The 19,751-nt window shown below is 54.6% G+C and overlaps 2 protein-coding genes across 7 annotated transcripts in view; one reads left to right on the forward strand and one right to left on the reverse strand.

The window, feature by feature from the left end:
• LOC121928652 (microtubule-actin cross-linking factor 1, isoforms 1/2/3/5-like) overlaps positions 1-16,987 on the forward strand; it is a 57,714-nt gene extending 40,727 nt beyond the window's left edge. For 5 of the 6 annotated variants that reach the window (XM_042463658.1, XM_042463659.1, XM_042463661.1 and 2 more), the window contains 19 exons: positions 5,143-5,313; positions 5,411-5,566; positions 5,806-6,012; positions 6,235-6,354; positions 6,446-6,615; positions 7,576-7,735; positions 8,088-8,285; positions 10,417-10,542; positions 11,050-11,193; positions 11,674-11,871; positions 12,046-12,163; positions 12,724-12,893; positions 13,618-13,780; positions 13,979-14,133; positions 14,391-14,465; positions 14,771-14,888; positions 15,571-15,749; positions 15,854-15,989; positions 16,228-16,987. In XM_042463658.1, the coding sequence (XP_042319592.1) occupies positions 5,143-5,313; positions 5,411-5,566; positions 5,806-6,012; positions 6,235-6,354; positions 6,446-6,615; positions 7,576-7,735; positions 8,088-8,285; positions 10,417-10,542; positions 11,050-11,193; positions 11,674-11,871; positions 12,046-12,163; positions 12,724-12,893; positions 13,618-13,780; positions 13,979-14,133; positions 14,391-14,465; positions 14,771-14,888; positions 15,571-15,749; positions 15,854-15,989; positions 16,228-16,253 (2,790 nt within the window). In that variant the 3' untranslated portion in view covers positions 16,254-16,987. Of the gene's footprint in view, positions 1-5,142; positions 5,314-5,410; positions 5,567-5,805; positions 6,013-6,234; positions 6,355-6,445; positions 6,616-7,575; positions 7,736-8,087; positions 8,286-10,416; positions 10,543-11,049; positions 11,194-11,673; positions 11,872-12,045; positions 12,164-12,723; positions 12,894-13,374; positions 13,484-13,617; positions 13,781-13,978; positions 14,134-14,390; positions 14,466-14,770; positions 14,889-15,570; positions 15,750-15,853; positions 15,990-16,227 lie in introns of those variants that run through there. The other variant, XM_042463660.1, reaches the window with a different exon arrangement.
• GRINA (glutamate ionotropic receptor NMDA type subunit associated protein 1) overlaps positions 1-19,751 on the reverse strand; it is a 595,197-nt gene that overhangs the window by 280,080 nt on the left and 295,366 nt on the right. The window lies entirely within an intron of this gene.

Consider the following 19,751-nt stretch of genomic DNA (forward strand, 5'->3'; position numbering starts at 1 on the left):
TCTGCTTCCTTCCAGGTCCGCGTCTTCTGCTTCTCATCCTGGCCTTAGCGCTCTTTCTTCCAGTCCGCAGTCTCTGCTTCTCAGTCCCTGGCCTTATTCGTCCTGTTTCTCTGCCATCCGCTCGTCCTGCGTTCCGTCTGCCTTTATTCGCTGCTTCTCTTCCAGGTCCGCAGTCATCTCTCTGCTTCTCGCCTGGCCCTTTATTCGCTCGTTTTTCTCTTCCGTCGCACTCGTCTGCTTCGTCCTGGCCTTGTTTGTCGCTTCTCTTCCAGTCCACATGTCCTGTCTGCTTCTCTCCTGGCCTTTATTCTGTCTGCTTCCTTCCTCTATGCAGTCTTCTCTTCGTCCTGGCCTTTATCATCTGCTCCTTCCAGTCCTCATTCTGCTTCTCGTCTGGCCTTATTTCGTTTGCTTCTCTTCCATCGCAGTCGTCGCCATCTTCCCAGCTCCCAGTGTCTCTTCTCGTCCTGGCCTTTATGTGCCGTCCTGCTTCCTTCGTCCCATCGTCCGCTGCTCGTGCCTGCCGTTTTTCTTTGCTTCTCTTCCAGTCCGCACGCTGCTGCTCGTCCGCCTTTATTCGTCTTGCATTCACTGTCTCTTCCGCATCTGCTTCTCTGCTTCTTCTTCGTCCTGCCTATTCGTCTGCTCTCTTCAGTCCCTCGCGCTTTCGCGTCCTGGCCTTATTCGTGCTGACTTCTCTTCCATCCGCAGTCGCCTGTTCTCGCTTGGCCTTTATTCGTTATTCTCTCCAGTCCGCAGTCTCTGCTCTCGTCCTGGGCCTTTATTCGTCTCTTCTCTTCCATCCGCAGTCGTCTGCTTCTCGTCCTGGCCTTTATGTCTCTTCTCTGCCAGTCCGCAGTCTTCTGCTCTCGTCCTGCTTTATTCGTCTGCTTCTCTTCCAGTCCGCGTCGTCTGCTTCTGTCTTGCCTTTATTGTCTGCTTCTTCCAGCTCCCAGCAGTCTGCTTCTCGTCTGCCTTTATTCGTCTGCTTCTCTTCCAGTCCGCAGTCGTCTGCTTCTCGTCCTTGCCTTTCTTCATCTGCTCTCTTCCCTCGAGTCTCTCTGCTCGTCCTGACCTTTATTCGTTGCTTCTCTTCAGTCCGCAGTCTCTGCTTCTCGTCCGGCCTTTATAGTCTGCTTCCTTCCCATCAGCATCGTCTCTCGTCCTGCCTTATTCGTGCTTCTCTTCCAGTCGCAGTCCTGCTTCTCGTCTGGCCTGACCGCCCTCCACCACCGCGCGCCCCGCCGACATCGTTTGCTTCTTCCTGGTCCGCGCAGCGCTCCGCTGGCCTAGTACGCTGCTCGCTCCCATCCCAGCGTCCTGTGCGCCTGACTTATTCGGGCGCCTCCAGCCGCAGCCATCTGCTTCTCGTCCTGCCTTTATTAGGCTCCCTCCACCGCCAGTCGCTGCTCTCGTCCTGACCTTTATCGTTTGCTTCTCCGTCCAGCCGCAGTCCTGCTTCGTTCGACCTGGCCTTTATTCGTCGCTTCTCTTCGGCCCATCCAAGTCGTCTGCTTCTCTGTCCTGACCTTTATTCGTTTGCTTCTCTTCCAGCCCAGTCATTGCTTTCTCGTCTGGCCTTTATTCGTCTGCTTTCTCTTCCCATCCGCAGTCGTCTGCTCTCGTCATGGCCTTTATTAGTCTGCTTCTCTTCCAGGCGACAGTCGTCTGCTCGGCCGACCTTATTCGTTTTTCTCTTCCAGTCCGCAGCTCATCTGCTCTCTTCATGGCCTTTATTCGTCTGCTTCTTTCCCATCCGCAGTCGTCTGCTCGTCATGGCCTTTATCAGTCGCTCTCTTCCAGGCCGACAGTCTTTCTGCTTTTCGTCCTGGCTTTATTCGTCTGCTTCTCTTCCAGTCCTCACCACCATCTGCTTCTCGTCATGGCCTTTATTCTCTGCTTCTCTTCTAGGCTGACAGTCGTTGCTTCTCGTCCTGGCCTTTATTCGTCTGCTTCTCTTCCAGTCCGCAGTCTTCTGCTTCTCATCCTGGTCTTTATTCGTCTGCTTCTCTTCCAGGTCCGCAGTCGTCTGCTTTCGTCTTGGCCTTTATTCGTCTACTTCTCTTCCAGTCCGCAGTCGTCTGCTCTCGTCTTGGCTTTATTCGTCTGACTTCTCTTCCAGTCCGCATCGTCTGCTTCTCTCCTGGCCTTTATTCGTCTGCTTCACTTCAGTCCGCAGTCGTCTGCTTCTCATCATGGCTTTTATTCGTTCTGCTTCTCTTCCTGTCTGCAGTCGTCTGCTTCTCGTCCTGGCCTTTATTAGTCTGCTTCTCTTCCAGTACGTAGGCGTCGCTTCTTGTCCTGGCCTTTTATTCTCTGTTTCTCTTCCAGGTCCGCAGTCATCTGCTTCTTGTCCTGGCCTTTATTCATCTGCTTCTCTTCTCTGCTGCTTCTCGTCCTGGCCTTTATTGTCTGCTTCTCTTCCAGTCCGTAGTCGTCTGCTTCTTGTCCTGGCCTTTATTCGTCGTTTCCTCTTCCAGGTCCACAGTCGTCCTAGCCTCTTTTGATCCACTTCGCCTTCAAAACAACACACACTTACTGTCGCCTTCACCTCCTTTCTCTCTCGCGCTCCTCTCGGCTCCTTGACGCTCCTCTTTGTACACTCTCCTCTGTGTCCCTTTAATCCTTTCCGTCTTGCTCTTAAGAGCACAGACTTCCTTCATACCAAGATGGATCAAAGTTGAGGATCTTCGCTTTGGTAACAGTTCTTTTGATTCTAGCTCCCTCCCAGAATGCCAAGAAATAAAAGGAGCTTGGTGGGGCTTTGCTGTCTCCAGCCTGACTTGCAGACGCGGTACCTTCGTCCTTACAGTCTCAGAGGCGGTGCTCCAATCCCTTCTGGAATCAGGCTGAATCCCTTCTGTAAGGACCCCAGATGGTCCATCTGAACCCCCTTATCGAGGGGGTTAATAGCCAGATACCTAAGCCTTGATCTTCCAAAGAGACAAGCTATTTTCCCGCAGATTGATGTCTCAAACCCCCCCCGTAGTCATTTGCGACTACCGTCTGCCATCTTAGCTCCGCTCTGCCAATAAAACTATACTTTTATTGATGCAGGCTAAAATGCATTGGCCATATCTGGCGTATACACTGTTGACTCATGTTCAACTTGTGATCTATGGACTCCCAGATCCCTTTCACACGTAGTTTATTCAGCCAGGTGTCCCCCATAATCCAATATCTGTGATTTCATTTTTTCTGCCCTAAGTGCAATACCTTACATTTCTCTGTGTTGAATTCATTTTGTTAGCTTGGCCCAGCTTTCAAGTCTATTCAGGTCATTTTGAATCTTGATCCTGTCCTCTGGAGCATTAGCTATTCCTCCTAATTTGGTATCACGCAAATTGATAAGTATTCCCCAATTTTTTCCTCCAAGTCATTGATAAAGATGTTGAATAGCCCTGGGCCAGGACAGAGCCCCACTGGACACCCCACTGGTCACTTCTCCAGGATGAAAAGGAGCCATTGTTAGCAGCCTTTGGGTTTGTCCGGTCAACCAATGACAAATCCATCTAACATTGCTTGTCTAGCCCACCTTTTACAAGCTTGTTTGCAAGAATGTCTGGGAAACCTTGTCAAAGCCTTACTGAAATCAAGATATACTATATCCACAGCATTCCCTTCATTTTCAAGCTGTAATTTTATCTGTGAACGATTCTCTGTTAATGATCTGCTCCAAATCTTCCTGGATTGATGTCAGACTAACTGGAGGATCATTGTTGGGATCCCTTTCTCCCCCTTTTGAAGATGGGGACAACGTTTGCCCTTCCATTCGGCTGGGATCTCTCCTCTTCTCCAGGAGCCTCAAAGACTATATTGCCAATGGCTCGATATGACATTTGCCAGTTCTTTTAATATCCTTGGATGGAGTTCATCTGGTCCCGAGACTATATTCATTTAGATTAACAAGGGTTCCTCTACTATTCTCTTACTTATTCTGTCGAAATGCCCTATCTGTCCTCTGCTCCATTATCTTCAGGTTGAGCCCCTTTTCCTCCTTTTCTGAGAAGACGGAGGCAAAGAAGGTCTTGAGGAATTCTGCCTTTTCTCTGTCTTCTCTTAGCATTTTGCCATCTTCTCCATGCAGTGAACCTACCCTTTCCTTCTTCTTACTTTAGCTGCAGACATATCCAGAAAAGCCTTTTTTATTGTTCTTAACCTCTCTAGTAAAAATAAAGCTGCTTCGGGTCACTTTGAGGATATGCTGTTTAAATTATGCATGCGTCCGAAGAGGCCAGAAACCGCGTCAAAGCTGTGCTCCAGTCCTTAGGACTAGAGCATGGCTTTGGCACAGCTTCTGGCCTCTTAGGATGCATAAATCATTTAAACACCATCCCTCCAAAGTGACCCAAAGCCGCTTTCTTTTGGCCTATCTGTACGAGCCCTTAAACATCAACTTGGGCACCCAAAATCGACATAAAGCAGAACTGAACTTTTGCACTGGAAGTTGTAGTAGAACAGTAGCAGGAAAGGAGGTCATTAAAAGATTTTTTGTGTTTATAAAAGAAAGGTTTTCCAAAAGTCTCCCACTGGGAGAACAACAGAAGAGGAACGGCATTGCCTGATAAGTCTCAGCCAAAGACATCATTATTATCCTGCTGTAGTTGTGAAAAGCTCCTTTGACCCTCGATCCCATTTCCCTGCCTTTTGGCCTTGGTGCTTTGCCGCCCTCTCCCTGTTTGGGCTGCCAGGAACATTTTCATTTTTGAGGGCAGATTGAACCCCAACTGGATGCTCCCTGGTCCCTGTCCTCTTTCCTCCAGGGTTCACTTTAAACGCTGTTCCCATCCTGTGACAGTTTCATATCCTCTGAAAGACCCCATCCATTTGCCTGTTCAGATTCCCAAATAACTGAAAGAGAGATGAGGCAGGGTTGCCATTTGCAAAAGCCATGCCAGCTGTTCTTTGAGTCAGTGTGGTCAATTCCTGGGGTCTTCACTTCTGTGGCCTCACTCTGACCTTTGGGGGCTGTTGGGTCCCATTGGTGTGTGCAGGGACCCTCCCAGCTCCTTGAACCCTCTCAATGCCTTCCTTTGCCATTTTCCTGCTTAAAGTCATGAGCAGTGTAGGCTAGCAAACCACCACATGTGCACACACATGTGCATGTGCAAACACACTCATGCTGACCATCTCTTGTGACAGGAACTCTGCAAAGAGATGGATTCCAAGCAACAAACCTATAACAGGGTGCGCAAGGAAGGGCAACGCCTGCTAGCCACTAGCCTCTGTCCCCGGGCCTCCAGCACTGAGCACAGCCTGAGCATCCTGGAACAGAAATGGGGGAGTGTGGCCAGCCAGCTGCAGGAGAAGAAGGTGAGGGGCTGGAGTCAGGGCTGGGGCAGGGTCTAAGGAGGAGAGAGCATCCTTCTGGGAAGAACAGAGCCTTAGTGCCCCCTTCCTCCTCTCCCAGGAGCAGCTCAGCGAAGGCCTGACAGTGACCAGAGAGTTCCATTCCACCATCCAGGAGCTGCTGACATGGGTTGGAGGCATGGAGGAGACCCTGGGCACTCTGCCCGCACCCAGCTACATCCTGGACACTGTCACCAACCAGATCCAGGAGCACAAGGTCAGTGTGAGCCAGACATGCCAGGCACCCCCAGCATCCTGGGGACACAAGAAACCTTTGGGAGCTCCCTCACACGTTTCTCATGGCTTTCACATCAGAATCCCTCTGGCCACATGGGCATCCCTGGTAGAGCTACCCTGGTTGGGTATGGGTGCTCCTTACCTTGTCCTGAGTTGGAGCAGAGAGGTGGGGGGAAGCAGGTGGATGCCTGGGCACTCTGCCTTGTTCCTTCTTGGCAGACGCTGGCCACAGACACCCGCGCCCAGAGTGAGAAGCTGGCAGACCTGGAGGTGATGGCCGTTCGCGTGAAGGACTTCAGCCAGAAGCAGGACTGCAGCGTCATCCAGAGCCTGATGCTGAGCACCAAGGAGCGGCTGGCCAGAGTGCTCCAGCAAGTGAGCGAACGGGGAGGGCTACTGGAAGAGGCCCGCCAGCGTGCCAGGCAGGTAGGTACCTACCTCACATTAGGGCCAGATGGGGTGGGACACCTGGAGGTCCCCACTGGAGCAGGAGCGGCAGCGGTCAGCTGTGATGACTGGAAAAGAGTCCTGCCCTTCTGGAAATGCCACAGCCTGTCCTTTGGGAAAGAGGCTGACCCTGAAGGCTGTGTCCTTGTGAGGGTCAGAGGTGGGGGGGAACTGACTGCAGCCCCTGCTCTGATCTTCCAGTTCAGTGAATCCTGGCAGCTCCTCCTGGACTGGCTGAATGAGATGGACCTGGCACCGGGACTCCTCAGTGACGTTGCCCTTGACCAAGAGAGGATCAAGGCCCTTCTGGGGGAGCACAAGGTGAGTGAGCTGCCCAGCAGCTGCAAGGAGGGTTAGGGTTAGGGAGACATACATGCTCACTCTCTCTCTCTCCCTGTCTCTTGTGGTGCAGGAGTTCCAGAAGGGGCTGCGCAGCAAGCGCCCAATGTACGAGGCCACCCTGCGCAGCGGGCGCCTCCTCCGTGAGAAGGCCCTGCTGCCCGAAGATGCCCAGCTACTGGAGGAAATGCTGGGGGAGCTGAAGGAACGCTGGGAGGCCGTCTGTGTCTGGGCTGCCGAGAGGTAGGATAGGTGGGAGGCAGGGGGTCCTCCTTTTGGGACGCCTGGATGGCCTGCCTTGTGGGACCTTCGGACAGCAACACTCCCCTCTGGTGTTTTCTCTGTGGTCATCATCTCCCCCTCCTTGTATTTATTTGGGTGTCACTTTTACCAGTTCTGCTCTGAGTAGCCCACAAGAAGCGTAAGCAGATGTCAACCTGCAGATACAGCAGAAAGGGTCACTTTTTTAAAAAAAATGCAGGAATAGGGAGGAAGGAGCGGTCAGTTGAACATGAGCAGAGTCCTTTCTTCCCCCACAGATCTGCTAGGAGTCAGGTGTCCAGTGAGAAGGCCTCCCTCCGGCCCCGATTGCTTGCCATCCAGCCCTCCAACTGTGCTTCATTGCAGGGACTGAAAGGTTTTTCCCCACAGTCGGACACGGCTGGAGGGAGCGCCAGGCCCCAGCACCGCGCTTGCTCCCTGTCCTGACTATCCCTTCCGGGCCTGCCATCTTTCTTTTGTTTTTTGGACTTGGTCCCATGCCCTGCTTGGTTCTGCTCTGTCCACCTTCCTCTGTGTCAGGCTTCTGTGCCAGACTCTCCGGGCCATTGTTGTGTTAGACCACTTGTTAATTTGCCACGCAGTTTCACATGTTGCCTGGATGCCACATTTTCCCTTTGTTCCATACAGCTGATGCCCTATGGCAGTGGGCATAGCACCAGGGACAATAAAACAAAGTGACGACCCAAGGAAGGCTCTCCTCACCACCTCAGTGCCCACCTTTTGCTCCTGGGGTTGGCCCAGGAGGGACCCTTGCAGTTGCGGCCTCCCTCCCTTGTGCTGACCACTGCTGGGCCTGTTCTGCCCGGACATGGCCGCAGAAGGGGTTCCTTGGGGCTAGCTGTCCAGATGCACTGGGCAGACAGACAGCCTGCTTGCAAGGGCTTTGAGTCAACTGCCCAACTCCCTCTCCTTCCTGTTCAGGCAGCACAAGCTGGAAGATAACCTGCTCTTCTCTGGCCGTTTCACGGACGCCCTGCAGACCCTCATGGATTGGCTGTACCAGGTGGAGCCGCAGCTGGCCGGGGAGACTCCTGTGGCTGGGGACAGGGACCTGGTCAGCGCCCTCATGGACAAGCATAAGGTCTGCAAGCCCCATACCTTATGGAGTCTTGCTTCTTTGAATTTGGGACGGGGGGCTTGGGTGAGCAGTTTCCAGGTGCATCTAGATGCTGCCTTCAAAAGCAAAGTGGGGCATGGCTGGTGTGCTGTGCCAGGAGAAACGTGGGATGTGAAATGAACAATGGGGGGCTGGGGGGAGGTTCCAGAATGAACACTCCCCCATGTTAACCCAGAACAAAGAGCCTTGCCAGGATTTGCTCTGGCTCTTGAGGAAGGTGCTGGTTGGCCTCCCCACATGCACATGCTTCTCCGGCTGGCAGGGTCTGGGTCAGATGCCCCCTGCGGCCCCTTCCAGTTCCATTTTCCCTGCACAGGTGTTTCAAAGGGAGCTGGGCCAGCGGGCCAGCTGCATCAAGGCTCTCCAGCGCTCCATGCGGGACCTGACCCGGGGGAGTAGCACGGAGGACTGGCTGTGGCTGCAGAGCCAGGTGGAAGAGCTGGGCCTCCGCTGGGAACTCATCTGCCAACTCTCTGTCTGCAAGCAGGGCCGGCTGGAGGCTGCCCTTAGGCAGGCAAGTGGGCAGAGCGGGGACAGGGGCTGGGGTGGGAAGGGAAGGGGCACGGGGGTCCCACTTGGTACGTAAAGGCATGGCGGCAGGGCCTGCAAATGTGGAGGGGGGTCTCCTCTCCTCAGGGAGTGCAGCTGTCCAATTCTGCCCATGTTCTGAGGCCACTGCTGGGCTGCAATGAGCCCCAACTCTTTGGGTGCAAGGCAAGGAAAGACAAGGGGGCAAATTCCACAGGAGGGGATTGACAGGTAACCTGTGTCCTCTCCCTTCAGCCCCTGAGAATGAGGTGCCCCCAAACAGAGGCATGGCCAGGTATTGTAAGACCTTGGAGGGGTTGGGCAAGCCTTCAGAAATGCCGGCACAGAATTAGATCAAGGCCAGGAAGGGGCTGGATAGAAAGGAGCAGGGCTTGAGCTCTGGGGGACGAGGGGCTGAGCCTGGAGCGCAGGACCAGAAGGAGGACTGTGGGGGGCAGATGGGGAACCTACTCTGGGGGGGCAGCTTCCAGACCACTTAGCTCCCCACTAACACCACATTTGGAGAGAAGGGGGGTCAGGGCAGCAGGTGGAAGCCACTTTCCAGTTACCCCCAATTCCCAGTTCAGCTGGGAAGCAGGAGAAGGTGCTGGACCATTCCCCATCCCCATCTCTCCAGCTTCCAGACGTGGATCTGGATTTTCGGGGATCGATCCCCCTCCTCCACCTGAAGGACCACGGACCCCTCACCCTCGACAACGCTTCTGCCTTTTTATACATTCCTACACTGAAGGAAGTCCAATGGCGTTCAGTGGGACTTGCTGCTGGGCAAGAGGGCCGAGGGTTACAGCCTTATCAGAGAATAAATTCCTTGGGACCCAGCAGGAAATAGACTAAAAGGAAATGAACGTGGGGAGGCTCAGGCTGTAATTTTTGCTGGGTTGGGGAGTTATAGGTTTACAAATTAGCTGTTCTGTTCTATAGGGGTTTTGAGTCCTGTTAGCCTTGAAGGAAGATCACATAAGCAACTTTAAAGATCATGGGTTAGAAGGGATGAAGAGGCACTTAACATATATACTCGACTATCAGTCAACCTCATGTACAAATCGAGGTCAGGCTTTGGGGCTAAAATGATAGATTTTGATATGACCCATGTATAAGTCGAGGGTAAAATTTAGGGGCATGTGAAAAAGCCTGAAGCAAAGGAAAATGATACCGAAGAACTTAACAAAATTCCAGCAGACACAACTAAAGGCAAGATGGAGAAGAGAGCGGAGCAGGGTCAGTGCTTTCAGGACGGATTGCACTTTTGCCTTCTTAGAAGAGCTAAAGGACGTACTTTGACCGCGGAGAAGTTGCCTCCGTTTGTTGAGTCGCTTTTTTGACTAAAATCTCTAGACTTATACATGAGTCTATACAGTAATTCTCCCAAGGAACCTGGTGAGGGGGGCATCCGTTGGGAATGCAGGTGGGCAGTAAGGCTGACCGGGAAGCAAGACTGGCTACCAGTTGATATGGATCTGTGAATATATCTATCTATATCTATATCTATATCTATATATATATATCTCCACTGGCACACCGGGAAGATTTTTAAAAATGCAGCCATTGCAGTTGTGTGTCCTAAGATAACCAGTTCCTTTAACATGCAAAAACAGGCCGAAACACCTTTTTGTACCCATGTGACTTTGGGTGGGGGAAATGTGTCACTCTCAAAACCAACTTGAGTTTGGATTAAAACTGGCGAGTATGGCATTAATGGGGACTGCATCTGCACTGCAGAATTAAAATGGTTTCACACTGCTTTAACTGCCATGGCTCCATGCTGTGGAATCTTGGGATATGTAGTTTGTTGTGACATCAGAACTCTCTGGCAGAGAAGGCTAAATATCTCACAAAACTACAAATCCCAGAATGTCATGGCATGGAGCCATGGCAGTCAAAGTGGCATCAAACTGCTGTCATTCTGCAGTGCGGTTGCAGCCAGGGGCAAACTGAAGCAGGATACTGGGCACTGGAGTTGAATTATTTTGCTGGTGTGGATTCATTTATGTTTGCAAAGCACTCAGGTATTAGGGGTCATTTCTCTGTGGGGTGGGGCTGGTAGCTGGTCAGAGGGCCTCGGATGCCCACCTCTTGCCATTTCTCCTGTGTGCCAGGCAGAGGAGTTCCATACACTGGCACACTCCTTCCTGGGCCGCCTGTCGGAGCTGGAGAAATCCATCAAGTACGGGGCTCTTCCGGAGGAGGAGGAGGCTGTCCAGGAGTGCCAGAGGCAGCTGAAGGTGAGCAGCGCCAGCCCATCATATGGAATCATAGAATGACAGAGTTGGAAGAGACCCCAAGGGCCACCCAGGGCAATCCCCTTCTGCCATGCAGGAACTCCCAATCAAAACATCCCCATTGACAGATGGCCATCCAGCCTCTGTTTAAAGACTTCCAAGGAGGGAAACTCCATCACTCTCCAAGGGAGCATCTTCCACTATCAAAACAGCTCTTACTGTCAAGAAGTTCCTCCTAATGTTTAGGTGGGATTATTTTTTCTGTAGTTTGAATCCATTGCTCCATTGTGTCCTATTCTCTGGAGCAGCAAAAAACTCCCTCCTCAATAGACATCCCTTCAAATACCTAAACAGGGCATTCATGCCACCTTTTATCTGTCTCTTCTCCAGGCTAAACATACCCAGCTCCCTAGGTCTTTCCTCATCTCCCCTTCCCCACAGCTCAAGCTGGGCATTGCCAGCCATGCCCACCCTCCCTGCCTTCTGAGCATCCTTTATTTCTGCCCACAGGAGCTGAGGCAGAGCCTACAGTGCCAGCAGCTGGAGCTGGAATGCATCACTTCCCTGGGGGAGGAGATCCTGAGCACCTGCCACCCAGATGCCATCATCCCCATCAAGTCCTGGCTCACCGTCACCAAGACCCGCTTCCAGGAGGTGAGTGGGCACTGGGTCCAATGCCTGGGTCGGGGGAGATGCCCCCAGGACAGAGTCACATACATGGTTCTCAAGTGCGATGGTGATGGGGTCAGAGGGGCTGGAAGAGACCCCATGTCTTGTGGGCCCCCAACCCAGTGGCCTGATCCTGCTCTTACAGGGGGCCCAGCATTGCCAACTCCAAGTGGCCCTCAGATGGGGTCCAGTGGGTTTCTTCTCTCCCAGCCTCACTGAGGAATGGTGCTGGTCAGGGAAGGTGCATATAGAGCATGGGAGTTCCAGGCCCTTTGCGTGGGTCTAGTGGGGAGAAAGGGCCAGGCTGATGTTGAGGGGGGGTTGCTCCCAGGCATGAGAAAAATGAACTCCAGGCCACAGCTGGGCATGGGGCCAAAGGCCAGCCTCTGTTGGAAAGTCAGTCGGCCTTGCACCCTCCCATCAGGGCCCATGCAGACCCTTCCCCCTGTCCTGCCATCCCCTCAGGTGCTTGGCTGGGCCCAGCAGCAGGAGGAGCGGCTCCAGGCCCAAGCGACTGCCCTGGCTGCCGAGAGGGAGGAGGTGGCGCGGTTGGTGGAGTGGATCGTGGCCGCAGAGGAAGCCCTGCATGTCTGGGACCAGGAGCCCCTGCCGGAGGGAGAGGCGGCAGCGGAGCGCCTGGAGGAGCTGAGCCAACAGCATGCGGTGGGTAACCCAGGTGGCGGCCCCTGCTATGCACCTCCAAACCCCATGGCATTGGCAGAGAGAGATACCCCCGGGGGGCAGCACCCCATGCCCAACTCCCTTTTCCTCCCAGCTTCTATGTGACTGAGGGAGGGAAAAGGGAGGCACCTGACACTGAGCCTCCTCTTCTGCCAGGTGTTCATGGAGGAGCTGAACCGTAAGGAGCCGGACGTGGAGAAGGTCACCAAGACCTGCAAGCACAAAATGCCTTCGGAACTGGGGGCGGCACCTGCCCCCCGCAAGCTGTCTTCCCGTGAGTGCTGTGGGCCCTCTCCACATTTGCAGGTGGACTGATTAATAGCCTTATATGCCTCTGCCCCGGCAGATGCTGGCACCCAAAGGGGTCTTCCGCAAGCCAGTTCACCTAGCTTTCAGAGATTCCAGCCCACAAAGCATGATCCTGCCTGCCAGGTTCTCTCTCCATGGCAGGTCTGCCATGGAATCAGTCAAGCACTCCTGGTCAGTGGAACACTTGAGGTGGCAAGGAATCTTGCAGCAGCTCAAGACTGCCACGAAATCTCACCAGGTCTTGCTCCAACCACTTCCTTGCTCCAGATAGGGAGCTGTCATAAGTTGCCATGCCTTTCATGAGCCCCACATTGGGGGCTTTTGCCAGGGTCCTCCTGCTTCCCAGGCAACTGCCATTCTGAGAGACCACAAGCAGAACAAGGTGGGGGCCCTCAGGGCTTCTGCGGCAAGGCAGCCCCTTCCTTCCATACACCTTGAGGCCCTATGGCTGTGCCTCCTGATTAGGGCTTGGAAGGGGGTGTAGAACAGCATCTGTCCTGAGTCTTCCCCACTTCATTTTCACAGGGCGACGTGTTGCCAGCACACTCTGCTCCAGGGCCCCGGCTATGCCGCCTGAGGATCTGGGACCCCAGAGGCCCCTTCTGGCCCAGTTGTTCCACCGCTGGCAGCAGCTCTGGCTCTTGGCCCTCGACAGGCAGTACCGGCTCCAGAACGCCCAGCAGCACCTGCGAGAGGTACCAGGGAGCTGGGCAGGGAGCTGGAGTTGAGGTCCCAACTTGGTGTGGCTGGGAGAAAGACTCTCCCTTCCTGGCATGGGAGAACGCCGCTTGTGCGTGTGCCTCAGGGCAGACTGCCTTTCCTCCTGGGACGGACGCAGAGCAGCCTCTGGCCCACGGGTTCCTCCTGGCCTTTGCCACTGCTGCCCAGGGCATTCTGCAAACCCCTTTGGCCACCTGGGAGATGACCTTAGGGCTGGATAGGGAAACAGAGCTCTCCCTTGCCAACTGGCAGTGCCAGCCTTGCCAGCCCCTTCTCCTCCTTCCCATGTGAGCCACAGCAGGGTGGGTTGGGTGTGTAGCTGGAGGGGGGCTGCCTTCTGTGCCTTCCAAACAAGAGGGGAGAGGGAGGGGTTCATTGATTACCAGGCTTCCAGAAAGAGAGGGACTGGACTGGGAGAGCCCATGCTGGCAGCTCTTCCCTGTCCTTCTTCCCAAGGGCCATCCTGAAGAGGGAGCAGAGGAGGACCAGGCAAAGATAATATGGCTGCCTAAGGCAGGGCATACCCCTCCCAATGCCAAGGTGCCTGGCATCCTGAGCCTGCCAGGTGAGTCTGGCACAAGAACACTCCTTTGTCCTGTCAGTTAAAAATGCCACTGTCATAATTCACAGAGCCCAGCCTTTCTCTTGTCCTTTCTTGACAATCACTCTTTCTCTCTTGGCCGTCTTGCATGCGTCCAGCTAGAGGAGTTCTCCCGCTTTGACTTTGCCGTGTGGCGGAAGCGTTACATGCAGTGGATCAGCCACCTGAAGTCGCGAGTCCTGGACATCTTCCGGGGCATCGACAGGGACCAAGATGGGCGCATCACCCAGCAGGAGTTCATTGAGAGCGTCCTCTCCTCCAGTAAGAGTGCCGGGGTGAGGGGGAGCCCAGTGGGCTGGTCTGCCTGTCCTGGGCTCCACTCCTGGCCTCTCCTCTCCCCAGTGGTGGACCCCTTCCCCTGGCTGGGCCAGCGCCTGATCCGTGGCTGCATGACGTGGACACGGAAGGGGCACAAAAGACCACAGCGCGTTCAGCACCCGTCTGCCTTGGCTTTCCCAGAGTTCCCCACCAATGCACTGGAGATGAATGCTGTGGCCAAAATCTTTGACATGAACAGGGATGGCTTCATTGACTACTATGAGTTTGTCAGTGCTCTGCACCCCAGCCGGGACATGCTGCACAGGGCGGCTGACGCGGATCAGATCCAGGACGAGGTATGGCAGGGAGGGCTGTGCCTCCCAAGGAGGCCGACCATGCGGGGTGCTCTGTGCCACTTCCCACCCCAAAGAATGACCCCATGGCCACCGCAAGCAATGCTGTAAAGGCATGTTCGAATTTGGTGTTCTCAGCTCTAAAGGGGATGGCTGGGAGTCACACAGTCCCTTAAAATCCCTGACCAGGAGCACTGGGCAGCATGTGTGGCCAGAGCACAGCCGCCCCTCTGAGCTGCCCTCCTGCTTTTGTGCGCCAGGTGAACCGGCAGGTGGCCCAGTGCAGCTGTGCCAAGCGCTTCCAGGTGGAGCAGATCAGTGCCAACCGTTACAGAGTGAGTGCCTTGGCCCAGCTTCCCTTCCTGCTTCTGCCCCTCTCACCCTGGTCTTTGCTTTGGGCTCTTGCCCTGGCTCCAAAGCCAAGGTACCCAAGTTGCCTACTGGCATCCCTTTGGGGCATCTGGCTGGCCAAGAACTGACTCTTCCAGGGGGGGCTCCCCACAGTGCCAGAGTGGGCACAGCTCAGGCCTCTTAGTTACGCCTGGAAGCCAGGGAGAGCTTGTCTCCAGCTGGGGAGTTGCTGTGGGGCTGGTAGGCTCTCACTCCCCACTGACTGCCCCTCTACTGCCCCCCATTTTAGTTTGGGGAGTCCCAGCAGCTACGCATGGTCCGCATTCTGCGCAGCACCCTGATGGTGCGGGTGGGTGGAGGCTGGATTGCGCTGGACGAGTTCCTGGTGAAGAATGACCCCTGCAGAGGTGAGTGACCAGGAGGGAGGGAGGTGCCCACTGGGGACTGGGCAGGGGGGCACAGAGTCCCGGAAGCTCCTGTCTCTCCCCCCCCCCACCTGTCTCCTTGTGGGCATGAGGGAGGCAGAGACCCTAAGCACCCTAGAGGGGCAACCATTCCCTTTAAGGGGGTCTCCTCTGTTCCTACTTCTGATGGGCCTCTGCCTCCCCAGAAGGCATGCTGGCATGTCAGGTGGGGGTCCCAGCCTCACAGCCCAGTTTCCCACCCCACCTCCCTGAGGACTCTGCCCAGAGGGAAACACCTCTGGCCAGCTGCAGTCAGTCTCCATCTACCAGCCCCTGTCACTGCCCTAGACAGCCATTGACTCAGAGCCCTTCATCCAGGCATCAGCAGTCGGACACCGATGGCTCCAAGCTAGGGCTTGCCACTTGGCCTTTGCTTTCTGATGCCAATCTCCTCAAGGGCCTTTTCTCCCCCAGCAGGGAGGCTTCTCAGCCAGTCTCCTGTCCAGCCAATGTGAAAGGCCCACTTTTATCTTTCTCTGCATTCACATCCCACTGGGCCCTCTGTGCCAGCTGGGTGCCAGGCTGTGGGTACTCTGCACCCCCTGGCTTTGGGCTGGCTGCAGTTCTTTCTCTCTCTCTCTTTCTGTCTCACTCACTCTCTTTCCATTCCTTTCTTTTCCCATAGTGAAGGGGAGGACGAACGTGAAGATCAATGAGAAATACCTCTCCGCTGACCCCCGGGGGGGCAAAGGGTCCAGCAGCTTGTCCGCCCCCACCTCCAAGGCCCTCTCGCCCAGTTGCTCCAGCTCCAGCCTCAGCCTCTACAGCAGCGTCTCTGCCCCCAGCAGCCCCCTCAACAGGAAGGTATGGGGCAGTCCCTCTTCTGTGTAGTGGTCCTCCGGGGTAGCGATCCGTGGGTCTCCCTGAGCCCCATGGCTACTCCCCACCTCTCTTTGCTTTGCTTTCAGTCCGTCCTGCGCAGAACGCGCTCCGGGGACCGGTGCCTCCACTCCCACTCTTCAGTGGTGGAAGATGGTGCTGAGCTGACTGTTGCTGGCACAGCGCCGGAGGAAGAAGCCCCTGAGGTGGAGGCTGAGCCTCCAGGTAAGATGGCCAGACTGGGCTCCTAGGAGGGACAGCTTCCAAAGAAAGAGCTGTGGGGCTGCCCCAGGCGTTCAGGCCAGAGGCAGGTGTAGGAAAGGTTGTCCAGAGGCTGCGGGTTCAAGGGGCCAGGTCAGAGCCCCACTCCTGCCCTGTGGTGGGGAGGGTGTGTGTGTGTATGTGTGCTACGTCCAGCCCTTCCAGGCCCTCATCTGTGGGGTTTTCTCTGCTCTGTCCTTAGATCCTCCTGGAGATCCTCCACCCTGAGGAAGGATGAAGCCACTGTCTCCAAGCAAGAGAGGGGCCTTCCGTCCTGAGGGCTGACCTGCCAAGCAGCCTGGAGCTCTTGGGTGGGACCCCCAGCCCTTCCTCACACAGGGCCCCTGGCAGGACAGAGGGAGGCAGGAGCGGGGCTTAGAAACCCAGGCGGCTCACTCCTCTGGGGGTGTCAAAGGGCCCCCCAGATACTGTCCCTGCGGCCCCTTGGGAGCTGAGCAGGTGCTTCGCCAGTTGTACACCCCCCACACCCTTGTGCCCCCGCTCCCTGCCCTGCCTGGCTGCCCTCCTGCCACCCTCCACATTTGCCACCTTCTGTGAAATTGTAGAGGCACTGTGAGCCACCCATGCGCTCAGCCCTCTGCTCCTGGCCACTTGCTCTCCCTGGCATCTGCTTGGCCAGCTAGTTCACCCAGGGTGGCCTTCTGTTTGAGTCTTTAGAGTGTTGGCATTTCTCTAGAGGCAGGGACCCCCTCCCCAGCTCTCCCCACAGATGGCCATGGGGTGGGAGGCTGCTCCTTATCCAGATGCCAGGCCGCATGGGTTGGAGGGTGTGCTTACCTGGGCCCAGCCTCCCTCTTCTCCTGGCACACCCTCGCAACTCTTCTGCTGCCTCATCCCCCCACCAAACCCCCATGGGTCAGGCAGGATGACCGGAGGAGCTCTCTCCCAGTTGTGGCTGTGCTGCCCCACAAGGAACAATAAAGACTGCCCGGGTTTCTACAGGCGCTGCTTCTGCCTCTCTGTCTGTCTGTCTACCTGTCTTGTCTCTCTCCAGGAGGAGTCCACTGCAGCACTGGGGTGTTGGATTGGGGGGCACTGCCCTGGCACTGGGGTAAATGGGTGGGTAGGGAGGACTGTTATGGGTATTCCATTATGGGGAGTGTGCCACAGTGCATCTGGGCATCAAGTATACCACAGGATGGTTTCCAAAGGCTAAAAAATAAGACTCACTTTATTGTTACAAATAAAAGGAGGCTTTCACTGCCAGCATCCATAGTCTTTGGTGTTTTTTTGGGCTATGTGGCTGTGCTCATCTGCAGGTGAAACGTCAGGAAGAAACTCTTCCAGAACATGGCCACATAGCCTGAAAAACCCACCAAAAACTATAAATCCATCAAAAATAGGAAGCTAGATAGCAAACAACCAAAGGTAAACTTTACCTAAAGCTGACCCCTCTGCATGCAAGACTCAGCCTTAAAGAGAGACAGTGGAGGTAAGTCACCTCTTCCTGGAAGCTCCTTGTTGCGGTTGTGTCAGAACCACGAATGCATGGCTTTTCTCAGGAGTCTGACATTAATATGAGATTAATGGATTAATGGAGGGTTGGTTTTCAAATATTAAAACAGGTGATGTGCTTGATCGCCAGGGGGCTGGTGGGTAGCATGACAGTGGCTGTGGCTTATGGGTAAATGGATAGCTGCGTTGGTGTCTGTTCTGGAAGGAAGGGGTAGGATGCTGGAAAAAGCCTTAGTCTGGAAGAGAGAGATAGCGTTGGTGAGAAAGTCTAGAAGAAGAGCTAGATTGTAGGGGGGGACTAAGCCATGGAAACTGGAGGTGGGTACTAGTTTTGGCGCCAGATGGGGTTGGGGTGGAGTTTGGATTCTTGCTTGGCTATTGGGGGGGGGGGGCAGTTTGGCTTAAATGCTGGCTGGTGAATTACTATGTGTATTCAATAAAGTTCTTTGCTGTTTTCAAAATCCTGCACTGGTTTAAACAGAGGTGAATGGCCATCTGTAGGGTATGCTTTGATGGAGAGCTCCTGCATGGCCGAATGGGTTGGACTGGATCAGGGCCTTTGGGGTCTCTTCCAACTCTAGGATTCTATGATGCACATTGGTTCTGAATTTGCTCAAGACTGACAGGTGGTTGCGGCTGTTGCTAGCCGCCTATGAGTAGACCTCAACTGATGGAGACCCTGTGGATGAGACATCTCCAGGACCCCCTGTCCTCTTCCACTGCTCTGCTCAAGTCCTGCAAACTCATACCTGTGACTTCTTTAATAGAGGCCGTCCATCTTGAACGCGGCCTTCCTCTCTTTCTTTCTTTCTTTCTTTCTTTCTTCCTCCTTTCCTTTCTACCTTTCTTGGCATCGTTGTCTTTCCTAGCAATTCCTCCTGCTTTCTCATGATATGACCAAAGTACAACAGCCTCACTTTCATCATCTTGGCTTCCGGAGAGCTTCAGACTCAATCTGCTCATGGACCCATTGCTTTGTCTTTTTGGCCATCCGTGGTATCCTCAGCACTCTCCTCCAGCACCACGACTCAAAGGAGACGGTTTTCTTCTTACCTGCTTTTTCCTCTGCCCAGCTCTCACACCTGTACCTGGCGATGGGGAAGAAATATCATGGCTGGTACGATTCTGGCCCCAATTCCCTAAGTAAGGGACAAGCGTTGGTGCCAGCTTGCCTTCTGACAGGGACACACTTGGGCCACCTTCCCCAATACGGTCCGGGCGCCTCCATCTCAAAAGCCCACCTGCTTGGGATCCTGGATTCTGGTGCAGCCTCAGTCGGGCTTGCTCCCCCTTGCCACCTCCCTAGATAAAGGCTGGCACTGCCCTTGGGGCCTGAATGAGCTGGGCATGGGGTCTCTCTGGGCTGTGTTTGGATTAAAATGGCATTAAACCAATCACAGCATTACAACACTTCAACTCTCTAGTTAAAAGAATTGCTTTCCAAGATGGCACCCTTTCCCTGGCATTTCTCCCCCTTGGCACAAGGGCCAGATGAGGGGCTGGGCCCTGATATATAGGGTCTCTACTGTACTGTGTCTTAGGCTTTCCGTGTGTGGGGAGGTACAATTATTTTTGCCCATGTTGCCAGGGATGGGAGCCATATTTGTGCCCATTGGCTGCACTTGTTTATTTCTTTCCAGGAAACTCTGCATGGACCAGTGCCAGTCCAGAGACCACCAGTCTGGGCAGCCCTGCCCTTCTAAGCACAGTGGACCTTGTCCAGCTCTAAGGGTGGATGGCACAGCTTCCTTTGCATGCATTTGGAAGTATTTGCATATGGAAACATGTGGCTTTATGGCAGCACTGTGTGAGGAACAGGAGCTCTTATTCAAAGGAATTCCTGGGAAGGTCATCTGCAAAGGAAAGCAGGACCTAGACCACCTTGCAGGGATGGCCTGAGTGGCTCCAACCCTCCTGGTGACCCAGAGGGACCTCAGTCTTGGGGCTCCAGACCAGACCAAGGCTGTGTAACCTGCATTTCTGCAGGTGGGGTTACGCCTTCATTGCCCTTGTGGTTGGAAGGCAGGATTTGGCAACTGAGCAGCCTGGCATGTACATGGGCATCCCTGCCCAAGGCATCTCCATGCATCATGCCACCCATCTGTAGCGCCATTTCCACAGCCTGGAACCAGAGGAGAGGTTCCAGCAACTTCTGCAGGGGGATGCTGTGGGGCAGAAGGTATTGAGGGCCAATGACCTCTGTGTGTGTGTGTGTGTGTGTGTGTGTGTGTGTGTGTGTGTGTGTGTGTG

The sequence above is a fragment of the Sceloporus undulatus genome, chromosome 4, assembly GCF_019175285.1.
Source record: "Sceloporus undulatus isolate JIND9_A2432 ecotype Alabama chromosome 4, SceUnd_v1.1, whole genome shotgun sequence".
NCBI lineage: Eukaryota > Metazoa > Chordata > Lepidosauria > Squamata > Phrynosomatidae > Sceloporus > Sceloporus undulatus.